The sequence below is a fragment of the Dama dama genome, chromosome 32 (genome assembly GCF_033118175.1).
Source record: "Dama dama isolate Ldn47 chromosome 32, ASM3311817v1, whole genome shotgun sequence".
Lineage (NCBI taxonomy): Eukaryota > Metazoa > Chordata > Mammalia > Artiodactyla > Cervidae > Dama > Dama dama.
Window position 1 is genome coordinate 20,492,150 of NC_083712.1, and position 15,326 is coordinate 20,507,475.

At 43.1% G+C, this 15,326-nt stretch overlaps 1 protein-coding gene across 3 annotated transcripts in view; it reads left to right on the forward strand.

Annotated features, from left to right (window-relative positions):
- WWC2 (WW and C2 domain containing 2) overlaps positions 1-15,326 on the forward strand; it is a 143,943-nt gene that overhangs the window by 66,463 nt on the left and 62,154 nt on the right. For 2 of the 3 annotated variants that reach the window (XM_061134867.1, XM_061134868.1), the window contains exons 2-3: positions 9,138-9,247; positions 15,013-15,216. In XM_061134867.1, the coding sequence (XP_060990850.1) occupies positions 9,138-9,247; positions 15,013-15,216 (314 nt within the window). Of the gene's footprint in view, positions 1-9,137; positions 9,248-15,012; positions 15,217-15,326 lie in introns of those variants that run through there. The other variant, XM_061134869.1, reaches the window with a different exon arrangement.

Below are 15,326 nucleotides of genomic sequence, written 5' to 3' on the forward strand. Positions count from 1 at the left end.
AAGGCATTGGGCTAGAGATGCAGAGAAGGCTGAAGGGGCCCTGGCCTTGAGAAGCCCGTAGGCTGATGAGAAAGACAGGAACCTAGTAAGATGCTTAGGGCAGCTCCTCAGTCTTTCTGGGGGTGATCAGGTGGGACGGGGTTCGGGAAACACTGTGTAAAAATTGCACTCCTAGGTTACATGGGATCAACAGTGTAATGGTTTTTTAATACTGCCAAACTGTTTGTTAAAAAGATTATCAAGTTACAGAATCACCAGCAATAAATGAAAGGAACTGATTTCCCACATCTTCCACCAGAACTGAATTTCATCCTTGGGACAAAGCAAAACAAAACAAAAACTTGATATCCTGAGAGTCTTAAAATCAAGCCTCATTATTGTTTTATTTGGCTTTTCTTTTTATTATTAGTGAAGTTGAGTATTTTCCCATATTTTTATTGTTTTACTTACTCTAAATAATCACTTGGAGTCTTGGCATTCTTAAAACTTGTCACTAATTTTATGAAACAGTTTATTGAGGTGAAATTCACAAAGCACAGAATCAGTCACTTTAAGGTGAACAATTCAATGATATATATGCATTCACAGTGGAGTTCAACCCCCACCTCTCTCTAGTTCCAAAACATTTCCATCACTCCACTACCGATGGGCACTTGTCTATTGCTTCTGTCTGTGGACCCTGGCAACCATTGATCTTCTTTCCATTTGCATGTGTTTATCTATACTGGATATTTCATATACATAGAATTATAATATGTGACCTTTGTGTTTGGCTTCTTTCACTTACCATAATGTTTGGAGGTTCATCCACATTGTAGCATATTTAGTATTTCCAGGTATTGATACTTCATTCCTTTTCATAGCTGAATAGTATTCCACTGCACATATATACTACACTGCTTATCCTTTCATCCACTGATGGACACTTGAGTTCTTTGCACCTGTTGGCCTTCAGTGGTGCTATAAACCTGCAGGTACGTGTAATAGTTTGGGTACCTGTTTTCAGTTCTTTTGGTTATTCACCTCAGAGTGGGATTTCAGGATTATACAATAGCTCTGTGTTTTAACTCTTTGAGGAACTACCAAACTGTTTTCTATGGAGGCTGTACCGTCTTAGCTTCCCGTCAGCAATGTCCCGTTTCTCTACATCCTCACCAACACTTGGTATTTCTGTTTTTTAAATTATAGCCATCCTAGTGGGTACCTCATTGTGGTTTTGATTTCCATTTCCCTGATGACTTATAATGTTGAGTACTTGTTACTGTGTATTTCATATATAAGTGAGAAAACCGTGTTTCTGAAGAACTTATTTTCAAATTATTTAAGTGTTCTTTGAGGAGAAAAGTTTACATAAAATTAAACAAAGTGGCCCAAATTTGAGAATTAGCAAGCTACTAATTTTGCTAAATATGTCATAGTTGTCATAATAGAGATTTCTGAAGCATAGGCTTTTGCTTCCAGTTTTTTACCACCACCACCCACCCGCTCCATGCTACAAGTCTTGCAGGATCTTAGCTCCCTGACCAAGAATTGAACCATTGCCTTTGGCAGTGAAAGTATAGAGTCTTAACCACTGGACTGCCAGGGAATTCCCTCCAGTTTCATTTTTAAATTGAGTTTGTTTTCGTTTTCTCTGTCACTGGGTGGATTGGGGCTGTCTAATGTGCCTTTAAACAATGGTTCTCAAAAGTGTGGTCCAGGGACCAACAGCATGAGCATCGTTGGGGAACTCATTACAAACGCAGATCCTTCCTTTTCCACTCTTTGCACCTTGTGGCCATGTCTTACACAATTGGGAAAATCAAGGACTTCCTGCTCACAACCAAGGGAAAGGACACCAAATCTGTCCAGGTCAAGAAAAATTAAGGAAAATGGGAAGTTTAAAGTTCGATGCAGCAGATACCTTTACTCCTTGGTTATCACAAAGAGAAGGCAGAGAAGCTGAAGCAGTCCCTGCCCCCAGATTTGGCAATGAAGGAGCTGAACTGAACCACAAGCACTGATTTGAACTGTATGAAAATTTTAAAAATTCTCAAAAAAAAAAAAAAAAAAAAAAACACCTTGCAAATCCTAGTATCAGTAGATCAGGCCCCCCCGCCCCGATCTGCTGAGTCCCAGACCCTGAGGTGGCCCCGGCAATCTGTTTTAATCATCATTTCAGATGAGTGGAGTATGCTCTTAGGTTTGAGAACCTCTGCTCTAACTCAAAATTTCAGGTCAGTCCCGGTACTAAAGAGCCCCTGAGGGAAAGGAATTCACAATTTTGGCTTTGCTAGCATCAACTCTTCTTTTTAACTTTAATAGGCAGGCAATACAAACAGTTAAATTGAATCGTATTATAGTCTCCTGCTAATTCTTAAACATGTATACATCTTACAGTTTTACCTAGAAATTGCTGTTCAGTCTACTTTTGATCTTTGGTCAAATTTCTAAAGAATTTAAGAGCTGCATGTCCTTGGAGTGTATCTTCCATTCATCTGCATTTGGGCTTTATTTTTCACTTCTTTGAAGCCCCTCCTGCCAGTTTCTGGTGTGAAGGTCCCCATGGGCACTCACAGCCGCTACTGCTGGACCCAGATGTGCTCAGGCAGAGGCCGTGATGGACCCCTCCTCAGTGGGGTCATCTTAAAGGCCAGGGCCCCTTCCACCTCCTCCTGCCAGAAGTTCTTTTTTGGGGGGGTCTACGTTGCAAGTCATGTGGAATCTTAGTTCCCCGACCAGGGTTTGAACCTGGGCCCTCTGCATTGGAAGCATGGAGTCTTTACCACTGGACTGCCACGGAAGTAGCCCTCCAGAACTTTTTTAAGGAACTCCTTTCTTGCCATTTCTTCCAGAAATTGGTGGCCAGTCAATCCAAGTAAGGTATCAGTAGTTAAATCCGTGCCCGGAATTGGCGGTACCGATGGCTGTATCCTGCACAAGCAACTTAATGGCTGGAAACCCCCACCTTGGACTAGAGGGGTGTGTGCAGCACAGTCACAGGCTCCTTTGATTTTTGTTTTTCCTGCACAGGGTGTTCAAATGGAGATAATACTTGCCTCTACTTGGCAGGATTTTATGGGGATTTAACTCATACATAGATATTTAAAGCGTGTGTGGTACATGGAAGGACTCAGGAAATGTTTATTAGTAGTATAATTTACTCAATGTGAAAATTAACTTTTTTTTTTTAACATAGAATATTGGAAGTATTGACATTTTTGTAGGTACTGTGTTTGCATCCCCAAAGCAGCAGCACTTTGGGGGCACACAAGCTGTGTGTACTTTCAAAGGTGAATTACTCACAAATGTTGCCTTTCAGGCATCTATTTCTGAAGGAGTGAGAGGATTCCGTTCGGTGGTGTAAGGGAGATGCTAATCGGGCCTTCTGCCATCCTCCAGATCTGAAATCTCTGCTCCAGAATTAGAGTGAAGTTAGGACGTAAGTGTCCAGTGGTTAAGACTCCTCCTTTCAATGCAGGGGGCACAGGATCAATCCCTGGTCTGGAAAATAAGGCCCCAGATTGCCTGGGGTGTGGCCAAAATTAATTAAAAAAAAAAAGCCAGAACACCTGAGGAAGGCTTTTTGAAGGGTCAGAGGGGACTGTTCTTACTGTTCGCTGTTCAGTCAACGGGATGGGGCGTCCTGGGCTGTAGCCGAGCAGACCCAGAAACAAGACCGCTGTGCTTAAATATCTGAAAGCCCACCACGAAGAAGAGGGATGAACCTGGCTCTCTGTGGCACCATGAATAAAATCAGCCGCGGTGGGGCTCAGCTGTAGGAAGGCCAGAGTCTAGCAGAGGAGACTGGGATGGGAGCCAGTGGATCAGAGAGGATGTGGACTCAGGCTGAAGAAGTGAGCCCAGCTAGATGCCCCTTGACGCCCCTTTCAGCTGGTAACCTCGGATGAGCCCTTCAAGCCTTGGGGCAGCCGTGCCCTCCCCAATCCGTGGTCCTGCCTGTCTGCCAGCCCTCTCCTATCCAGTAGGACCCGCTGAGAAGAATTAAAGCAAATTTTCCCAAAGACGCAAAACCAGCTGCGTTACCCTCCTCCGAAGAGGTTTGTGTTCTTAAAAGTCGGTTCCTTCTCGCTGCCTCTTCACTCAGCCCTGTTTCTCCCAGTCCCTTTCATTCCTTGGTGTTGCCAGTTTGCCTGATAAGAAGAGTGATGGAAACTGATCGCATCATTGTAAATTAAAATTCTTTCAGGAGTAGAGCGAGTTCTGTTATTTTTACCTGCCCTGTAAAATTCATGTTGTGAGCCTCATCTTTAACCCCACCGCTGTTCTCAGAGCAATGCAAGCAGGTTTGTGTGGACCGATTCTGTAGCGATCGCTGTCGACCATACGAGCTCCGCCTTGAGTTAAACGTCAGCAGCAACAGATGCTGTGCAGTAAAAATAACTCTTCAGACCTTTAACATTCATGCTCAACTGTACATTTGGGAGGCTGGAACCGTGGCAAGAGTTTTATTAACCTGAAAATGGTTCTCTCTATCAAGCGCCGTTTCATCCAACATTAGTTAGCATAAACTCGGTCGCAGTTAGCATGGGTGAGTGTGTCTGGCTGCACTTGCACACACAACAATATTCACCATCATATAAGCGGGAGGGGCACATTCATCTGTGTGTGACATCTGTCATAGGACCCTGACTCCGTGGCCTGACAGTAAACACTCAGTGATGGGTTGTATGAAAGAATGATATAATGCCCACAAGGAGAGGAAATTCCATGCCGAGTTCAAGTTTTGTACGTAAACTGTGGCAAAGTGCTGCAGTAAATTGCCATTTTCTTCACATTAGTCACGGTGCAAAGGAAGACTGTTTTTTAAGCAAAGAGTAATCTCTGGAATTTAGCATAAAGACGCTCGGTAATTTCAGGCTTTCTGCCTGCTGTTGCTCCTTTGTGGGAGAACCAACAAACTGCATCCATTTTTTACTTCCCCGACATCAAAGGAAGATTGACTCTTTCAGAGATTCCTCCTGCAAAACAAGAGGAAGAAATTTAGAAACATTTCTTCTGAGTCACGTTGTGTCTGATTTTGGAATATGTCTGTTATTTCTTTTTGTTTCTGGTTACTTCTTAGTGTATCATAGTAATATGTTTTCTTTATCAGGATAGCAGCATATCTGAGTGCTTTTGTTAGTTTAGTACCTGAGAATGTTGCTCTATATCTGTTTCATAATTTGCAAAAGAATTAAAAGTTTGAAATTTATTAATGTGTGTTTAACGGTTTTACCCTTATCAATAGGGTATAAAGAAAAGATCTGTGTTTATCCAGATACAGAAAATACAGTATTAAATTGATTTTTGAAGCAAGACTGCAAGGAAGCATTTATGTTAAAGTTCCAGGAAGGGAAATGTCTGAATTTTTAAGTGAGTTCACAGTTACATTTATACTTATAGAAGTAATGCAAGTATTAGGACAGTGACAGTTAATAAAGTGCTTATTGTCTGCTTTGAGCAATAATAGAAAAGGCTGGATTATTTCCAAGTGTAATCAAGTTACTATCATAGTAATCATAGCGCATGTTCTGAAACTTTTGTGACTTCTGATTCTCGAAGTAGTAGGTATATTCACATCATACTTAGGCTTGAACATGTTGCTTTGGTGCTGGGATAAAACTTGCATAATGTCTATCTTTTGTCATTCAAACATACCATTTCCATGTCTCCTTATCCTTTATTTCTTTGGGATGCCTGTGCTTTTTAGACAGCTGGGATAGAGGAGGTTAGGGAGAGAGGATCCTCCAGCAGAAGGATGCGCAAGGGGCTTTGTCCAATCAGGTGATGCAAGCTCAGTCTCACAGACAGAGTATGAAGACAGGGCCACGTCCCATGACGTGGTAAGCTTTTGATACACATAGTATCTAGTACCTTTGTCAAAAGAAAACCCAGTTTTCCTGCACATTTTTCATGATATAAGGTGGGATTTGAGCACAATTCTAAGAGCCAGATTTTGGACTCAGATTAAGTTCAAATTGGCTCCAGGTTTGCAGAGTGAATGTGGCAAGTTGCCATGTTTAGATGCCTTGCTTAACACGGCTGAGATTCATTTCGCTCGTCTACTACATATGGAAGCTTTCCACTTGTCAGGCATCACACCAATTGGTTCTCGTTTAAACTTCATGATCTCCTCCCCACTCCGTCCCTACCTTTTAAACAAAATAATAGATTGGAAAATAGAGGCTTTTAAGGTTGATAACCTGCCCGGCGTTGTAAGATGGCAGAACAAGGACTTGAATCCACGTCCCTTTGATGCCAAACTTGAAGTTCTTAACTTCTGAGCCAAATTCTTTCGAATTACTTGGAACACTTGATTAAACAAACACTGCTGGGCCCTAGAGTTTCTGATCCTGTAGGCATAGTATATACTGTACTCCAGGGCCCAAGGATTTGATTCTAACCGGTTCTGAGAAACACTGCCTGACTCCGTTCCCCTGGAGAGTGAGAGAGAGAATTCACGTGTCCTGCTTGGGTTCATAATCGCAAGCATTTATTGACTGCCTAACCATGTCCTAGACACTCTTGAGTTATTCCGTTCTCATCCTTTCATTCATCTTGGCCAGTAATCACATTGCAAGGAGAAGATAGGGGTTGTGACCACCACTTAAAATGAAGAGAAAGAAACTGAGGTAGGGAAGGCTGTCCAGTAAGATAGCCTCACCTTATAGATTATTTTTTTTTAATGTAATTCAACCTTTTCTGTAAATTAAAAAAAAAAGTGAGGGTAACGATAAACAAGATGTGAAGTTGCTCAGTCATGTGTGACTCTTTGCGATCCCATGGACTGTAGTCCTGCCAGGCTCCTCCGTCCGTGGAATTTTCCCGACAAGGATACACAAGATGATCATACAAGGATCCCAGTGAGCTGCAAGCCCTGGATATAAATGGAAAAGGTATCATGACAGTTCTTAGCACCCCTTGCCACCCAAGTGGATACAGTGTCCACACTAGTCCTCAAAAAAACTGAAGAAAAGCCTCCTGTGTTGAAATGGGGGTTTTAAAAGAAGCTTTCCTCAAGTCAGTTCCTTACAATGCAAATACCCTGTGGTGTGGCTGTGTTGACCCTCGATGTTTACGACAGTGGCCAGACCGGTCACCTGCTTTCACTTGATGTTAACAGCAAGCTTGGGCCTGTGATGTGGGCCTCGCTGCTCATCAATGTACTGGCCGTATCTAGAAGAGCTCTAGAAAAAACTTGGGGAATAAACAGCTCTCTGTTCAAAATCATTTTCTTAAAATGATTGCTTTCAGTTCAGTCACTCAGTTATGTCCAACTCTCTGCAACTCCATGGTCTGTAGCACGCCAGGCCTCCCTGTCCATCACCATCTCCTAGAGCTTGCTCAAACCCATGTCCATTGAGTCGGTGATGCCATCCACCCATCTCATCCTCTGTCGTCCCCTTCTCCTCCTGCCTTTTGGGTCTTTTCCAGTGAGTCAGTTCTTCACATCAGGTGGCCAAAGTATTGGAGTTTCAGCTTCAGCATCAGTCCTTCCAATGAACACCCAGGACTGATCTCCTTTAGGATGGACTGGTTGGATCTCCTTGCTGTCCAAGGGACTCTCAAGAGTCTTCTCCAACACCACAGTTCAAAAGCATCAATTCTTCATTGCTCAGCTTTCTTTATAGTCCAACTCTCACATCCATACATAACTACTGGAAAATGAAAATAAGGAAAATGATTGGTTTAGCTGGGAAACTAAAGAGGAAAATAGCTAAGTCAGGAATTAGAAATCATTCCCTTGGTGGAAATGAAGTGACTTGGCCCCAAGGTTGGTCCCGGGAGGGGATTCTTCATGACTCGTCTCTGGGCTGGACTGCTTCGGAAGGCCGGGACCCCTGCAGCCATGTCCAGAAGTGGATTTCATGCTCAGGGAAGGTTGAAAGAAAAGGAGACACTTCTTTCTTTGGATCCTCGGAGGAGGGCTGTTGCAGGCCACTCCTGGGAAGAAAGGATTTCCTTCCTTTGCATGTTTTCCTCCCAGAGTTCTGAAACACGACACAGCTCGTAACTCTGATGAATGATGCAATTCTAGAAATGACCTATATTTCAGTTGCGCTGTGAAATCACCGATACTCACCAGCAGGGATCAGAGAGTCCAGGTACTTCATATTTGGAACTGCGCTGATGGGGCCCGAGTGTTAAATTAGCAGACATGTCACCTTAAGTTGGCCACCCTACGGCAGGGTGGTCACCAGTCTTTGGCTCTGGCCTGCCTGCAGCTGCCAAGGAAAATCTGAGACGCGAAAATAAAGAAAGTGAGAGAGAAAATCAACCCATGGTAAAGTCCAAAACCTGTACTCTGCTTAGATACCTTGTTTCCCCATTAGCTTTAAGGCTAAAAGAAAAAGTATAAGGCATTTCAAAAGGTGAGGTCCTATCGATATATAAATATTAATACTTTGTATGTTTGGGTCCATTAAACATTTTGTTGAGGGGCTATTGAATCCAAGTGTAAAAATAAGATCTATTTGTCCCTCCTGTCAAGGAGAGCTCTTCATGGACCTTGCAGTCAATTTTTAGAAGAGCAGCCAAATCTGTATTTGGTGTAACCAGATGTATATCTTGTCTTGAGCATGTGCGCGTGCTCAGTCACTCAGTCGTGTCTGACTCTGTGTGACCCCATGGACTGTAGCCCCCAGGCTCCTCTGTCCAAGGGCTTCTCCAGGCAGGAATACTGGAGTGGGTTGCCATGTCCTCCTCCAGGGGATCTTCCCAACCCAGGGATCAAACCCACTCCTCCTGCAGCTCCTGCATTGACAGGCAGATTCTTTACACTGAGCCACATGGCAAGCCCTTTTCTGTTCGGTGGGAAGGCTATTTAGCTTCAGAGCTCACTCTGCATCCCAGCCATCCTGACCCTCAGATTGGAGTTCTTCCTGGATGACCTTATTCATTTATTGTACAGTCTTAAGCTGTAAACTTTCAAAAGGTATCATGACTTGCTACTTTTTTGGATATTCATCTTTGCATTTTAGCCCTGTTTGTTTGTTTGTTTGTTTTTTCTTTAAAGACTTCAAGCACAGTAGCAGAAACAGTAAAGAACAAAACAGAAATGCAGCGTGGATGCTTAGCACGCGGGTGGTGCTGGACTTTGACACGTGCGGTTGGATGGAAAGAGTCACCCGTGCCTTTGTTCTGGTCTGTTCCAGGTTGACCAAGCCCCTGTCGTTCGCTGACTGTGTTGGCGATGAGCTGCCGTGGGGATGGGAAGCCGGGTTCGACCCTCAGATTGGTGTCTACTACATCGATCACATAAACAGTGAGTGTTTCCTTTTCGGTACAAACAAGCATATCAGACAAGTAATCCCCCAAATTTAGAGTCATACAGGAGAGCAAATGCTCTACAGGATGAATTTTTCTATTTCAAACCCACTTTTCATATTTAACAGAAATGTCCATTTTGGAAGTTTTGTTGGGCTTATGGGGGCAGAGAGGGAGAGAGGAGTCTGTCTGTCTGTCTGTCTGTCTGTCTGTCTGAAAGGGCACCAGACCCTCCACCTTGCAAATCCCCTCCCCCATTCCGAATGACATGCCCTGTGCAGATATGTCCATAGTACCGGCTACTTACTCATTGTACTGCCCTCACATTGTTTGTAGGTTTTTCCTCACTAAATTGTGAGCTTCTTGTGGACGGTGACTGTGGCTTTACTTTTCCGCCTTTGGGTGCCTCGTATGATGATAAATTCTTCCATGTTAGAACAATGAAGAACTTTGTTGTGTAATGCACAGATTAAAAACCTCTCTGTTTTTAAAGAAATTAAAGTGCATTTCGGTTCTAAATTATGCTTTAGAAAACACTGTTCTGAATATTTAAAAACTTGATGATCAGAATATTAATTTTTAGGTCCCCCATTTTTCTTTGGTACGGTAATGGGATCCCAGGGGCCTGGCAGATTTACTGTGGCCCGAAGTGCCCCAGTTACCCACAGCAAGTAGTCTTCCCACTAAAAAGGCTCTGATCCGTTATCTCATTAATCTTAAAGACACTCCTGTGAAGTTGTTTAGGGAGGAAATTGTATGTTCTTCTCTTAACAGCTGGTCTACACATATGTTATGTCTTGACATTGTTTAGTTTCAGCATTATTTTCTTTTTTTTGTTTGTTTTTCAGTAAACAATTAGAGAGTGTTTGGCTGTTTAATACTATTTCTAAGTCACACTATCAAATACCTAGAGGTAAAAGTTTTGACCTTGACAATAATAGTTCCTTTAGGCCCTAAGTGTTTTGTGATAGAATTCACCTTTCAATGGCTGAGCGTGTGGAGTCAGGGTTCTGTTTGTAACTAACTATTAATAGAAGGTAATGAAGTACTGTCTGTAAGGTTTTGATATTATCACTGCAACCAGAAGTAAATCACTTTTTGATAGAGTCAGAGTTGTACCTTAACTCTTGTCTTTTAGTAATTAAGGTCCATCTACATATAAAAATGCACAAATTTTAAGCATGTATTTCAATGAATTTTGGCAAATATATACTCCTTTGCAGCTGCTGCTCAATCAAGATACAGAGTATGGTTTTTCCTCTGTGTTTTCAGCTTTGCTCCCTTATCCTTATCAGACCCTGATACCTTGTGCCCTTCCCTTTAAAAAATATTTTAAAATTTTAAAAATATTTTTCATAGAAGCGATACATGAGCTGAAGAGAAAAGTATAAATTATAGGTAAAAAAAAAAGGAAGAAAACTCAGAGATAACCAGGTATTCTAAACCTTTCATTGTGTCTGTCCAGACCTTTTCATGTTCACTCACACACACACACACACACACACACACACACGCAGAGTTTTCAATATATTTTTTACATCAAGTGGAATTATATCACATACAGTTTTATAAACTGCTTTTTTTAAACTTATATATTAAGTTTATATATATATATATATATATATATATATATATATTATATATCTTTCATCCAAAAAATTTTCTGCGCAATCATATCAACTCTTTTGATAAGAGAACCTCACATTTCTCTCAGATGATCTTCCTAAAATATAACCAAGATCCTTTCATGCCCTCACTTAGAACCTTTCTGCCACACACTGTTGCTTACAGAATGAGTTTTGTATCTCTCAACGTGACATTCAAGAAACCACAGCTCGTCCCTCTTGAGGTCTTGGGGAAGAAATGAGAGAAGAGAGTTAGATTCTATTCCCACCGTCGCCAGTAGATCAAAGGAGAACAAATAAAGCACCACGTCCATTCTGAGGGGTGTGCCTGCAGCTCCCGAGAGAAGGTGCTTTAAGCTGATGCCCAAAGGATGAGTACGTTAACCAGGCCTGGAGAATAAGGGGATGGGGTACAGTTTGGGGGCTGGAAGGAGAAACTGCCTGCAGAAGGAAGCCCCATAAGTAAAGCCAGAGGTCTGAAGAGGCCACAGGAAGCAGGACTTAATGAAAGAAAGAAGAGAAAGTCAGTGATCTGAGGCTGGTGTGAACAAGGCTGGGAGAATGGCTGGAGCGCCAAACTGGGGTTGGTGCTTCAAGGGCCTCTTGTCTCAGACCTTTCAAAGCCCTGCTTAATCACTGCCCATTCCACCGGGCCTGACTTTTTCAGCTGGAAAAAGTCCCGTGTCTCTAAACTGCCGTGGCACTCAACTTTGCCCTCCTCAGGGCTCTCACCATTTTCTACTGTATAAAATGCTTGTTGTCACTGTTGCTTTAATTCCTATGTCACGACCTGTCCGGAGCTTTGTAATCTCTTTGGCAGGAGGGATCACACCCGAGCATCTTGTTTTCCCTAATCACGTAGTAGATGCTCAACTGTCTATAGAAATAACACAGTGTAACAGGTAAACATAGCAGAGAGTTTCTAAAATGGAAGATAAGGAGAGTCGCTCATATTCATTTTATTCATTCTTCCTGAGCGCAGCAGAGAGAATAGAAATGTGCTTAAGAGACAGAAGTAATATTCCTTTGAAGAGTCTAATGTTATCTTCCCTGATAAGTTCTTGTAGCTCACAGTGTGTTCGCTATCTATAAATTTCTCCATCTGTAAAACTGATGGAATGTGAATTCCCTTGAGGTGTGTGATGTCTTAACAGTATGTGATATATTACTTCTCTTATATAGTAGACAGCATGCAAATTATATTGCATTATAATATAGTAATCTCCTAAGGCCACCAGGTCTTAATAGAAAAAAAAAATACCATGTTTGTGTAATATACTTTTTTGAGTATTTACATTTAATAAATATTCTTCACTGATCTATTCAGCAAACATAAGTGATGGAGATAAAGCCCAGTTCTACTTTATGAAGCCTTCTTCAAAGTGCCTCTGGGAACCCACATTTGTAGTTCCTATTTGAATGGGACGGTATATCAGAAATGTCAGTGGTGCCTGCCGAAGCTAGTAGCATCCACTATTTAAACCAGTCGACTGGAGTATTTCAGCTAATCTATCCAAAACAAGTGCCGACAGGTTATTATTATGATTATTACCATTGTACTTTACTCACTTAAGTGTCCATCGGTGTTACTTTCAGTGTTTTGTGGCAATTTAGCTGTTGACAAGCATTTTATTGAAAAGTATGCCCGTTCGCCAATATGTAGGGAAATATGATTAGGTAAAACCTCTAAAGATATTGAGAGAGAACTGGGAATATATATCTTACTGTAGCTGTTACTTAACAAACATTTCAGGTTTTTCATTTACACTTTCAATTTGTGTCATCTCTTTATTTGGTTAGTTTCCTAGTTATTTAGCTCACTGGAACAAGTTACCCCAAAACTTATGACTTAAAATATGTTTATTATCTCATCGTTTCTGTGGGCGATGCATCCAAGCAAGGCTGGGAAGAGTCGGGCCTCTGGCTCTAGGGCTCTCTCCAGCTGACCTCAAGGTGTGAGCCGGGCTGCGTGACCGGAGGAACTCCGCTCTAACCTCACATGTGTGGCCGTGAGAACAATTCAGCTTCTTGCCAGCCAATGGCCCCCTCCTCACTCCTTGCATGTGTGGGTTTGTGTGTGTGCATTCAGTCATGCAGCCGTGTCCAACTCTTGGCGACCCATGGACTATAGCCTGCCAAGCTCTTCTGTCCGTGGAATTTTTCCAGGCAAGAACCCTGGAGTGGATGGCCATTTCCTTCTCCAGAGCATCTTTCCAACCCAGGGATCGAACCCACATCTCTTGTATCTCCTGCATTGGCAGGTGGGTTCTTTACCGCTAGTGCCACTCGGAAAGCCCGCTATATCCATAGTGTGAAAGTGGACGTGTTAGTTGCTTAGTAAGTAAGTAAAGTCACTCAGTCGTGTCCGACTCTGCGACCCCATGGACTATAGCCTACCAGGCTCCTCTGTCCATGGGATTTTCCAGGCAAGAGTACTGGAGTGGGTTGCCATTCCCTTCTCCAGGGGATCTTCACAACCCAGGGATCAAACCTGGGTCTCCTGCATTGTAGGGAGATTTTTTACAATCTGAGCCACCAGGAAAGCCCACTATGTCCATAGGATGGCTTTTAATTCAGAAGTTGGCTTCATTAGATTGAAAAAGCCAAGAAGAGCCAGGCAGAGAGAGCAAGACGGTGGTCGCAGCCCCTGTATCCCAGTCTCCAGAGACACCCCGTCTTCATCCGTGTGCTCCCCATTTGAGGCAAGTCACTAGGTCTAAGTGGTATTCAGAGGCTTGCACACTAAGAGATAAGGATAATCCTGGGTCATCCAGAGTTAAGACCATACATTTCTGTGTGTTAGAGGATGAATTCTCTGTACTTTGAGTCAGTTTGCATTCATATATTTCAAAATACTTGAACTGAATGTAAATATCGCACATTTAGGTGGCCAGAGATCTTGAGTTATAAGGAATATTTGAAATGGAGATGTTTGGGCTCTTACTGGCTGACCTCTGTCTACGACCTGGGCCTTTATTGTGGTTTCCTCTGGGAGGGGTGCAGGAGGCAGGTTTCAGCAACTTTAAGATGGGATATTTCAAATAATTTCATAATTGCACACAGGATGCAGTGCGTGAGCTGTCACAGAGCACAGGCTGTCAGCTGTAGCCGCTCATGGGAATCACCAAAAGAGCTTATAAACCTGCGATTGTCTGGGTTCCACCTGCAGAAGCTCCGATTGGTCTGGGATTTCTTTTAGAGCCCTCCAGGTGATGCCCATGTGCAGAAGTGCAGGACCAAGAACAGTACCTTGGACTGTTCTCCTGAAGCTGGGCACTGGGGTTTGGTCTTTTCGCTTGTTTTAAAATTTCTGATCTGCTGTGAACTGAATGGTATTTTTATAAAAGAACAATCACCATGAATTAGAAAAGTCGAAAAAATTAAAAATGCAAGCCCCAGTATTAGAGTCAACAGGTACACAGTAACTGTATGAAATTGCTGTAAGATTTCAAAGTGTTTACTCTTCATGCCTGTACTTACTGTCACAGACACATCACAGAGCTTATGGACCGGTGCTGGCCTGCATCCCACACCCTGAGGGATGTAGATGTAAAGGGCAGCCTGGCAAGAGTCCTGAGTTAAGTGCACAGAAGTGTAGGGACCATATTGGCTTCAGATTACACAGGGCCATAAGTAGCATGGCTTCTATTCTGAAGGTATTGGGGAGCCAGAGGGTTCTGGGAAGGGATGACCCAATCCCAGCCATGTCGCTGTGCTTACTTTGACACTGCATATGATATATTTGCAGTGAGAATAAATTGATGACAAAGACAGAAAGTGGTCAGAGTGGGGATGGACTGGGTAAAATAAAGCAAAAACTCTATCACGTTTCTGGAGACGTCACTTCATAATATTAATAAACTACTTGAAGGAGATAAAAATTAAAGAAGGCTACTCTTTTTTTTTTTTTTTTTTGGCTGTGCCTCTCAGTTGCAGCATGTGGGATCTAGTTTCCTGACCAGGGGTTGAACCCAGGCCCTCTGTATTGAGCGCGCGCAGTCTTAGCCACTGCTTAGAGCAGAGACCACCAGGGAAGTCCCAGCTACCTCTTTTTTAAAGCGTAAATAATCCACCCCCCCCCCAAAAAAAAAACCCCGTCATTAAATTCTGGAAAATAACCCACCTGATTTATTTTCAGAAACCACACAGATCGAAGATCCGAGGAAGCAATGGCGGGGGGAGCAGGAGAAGATGCTCAAGGACTATCTGTCGGTGGCCCAGGACGCACTGCGGACGCAGCGGGAACTGTACCACGTGAAGGAGCAGCGGCTGGCCCTGGCCCTGGACGAATACGTCCGCTTGAATGACGCCTACAAGGAGAAGTCCAGCTCTCGCACCAGCTGTAAGTACAGCGTGGCTGCTCAGACCTGAGAAGCGGGGACCGACCTGCAGGTGATGGGAGGCCACCGGGGGTCTGTGGGACGGCGCTCTGGGTCCTGTGCCTCCTTGGGC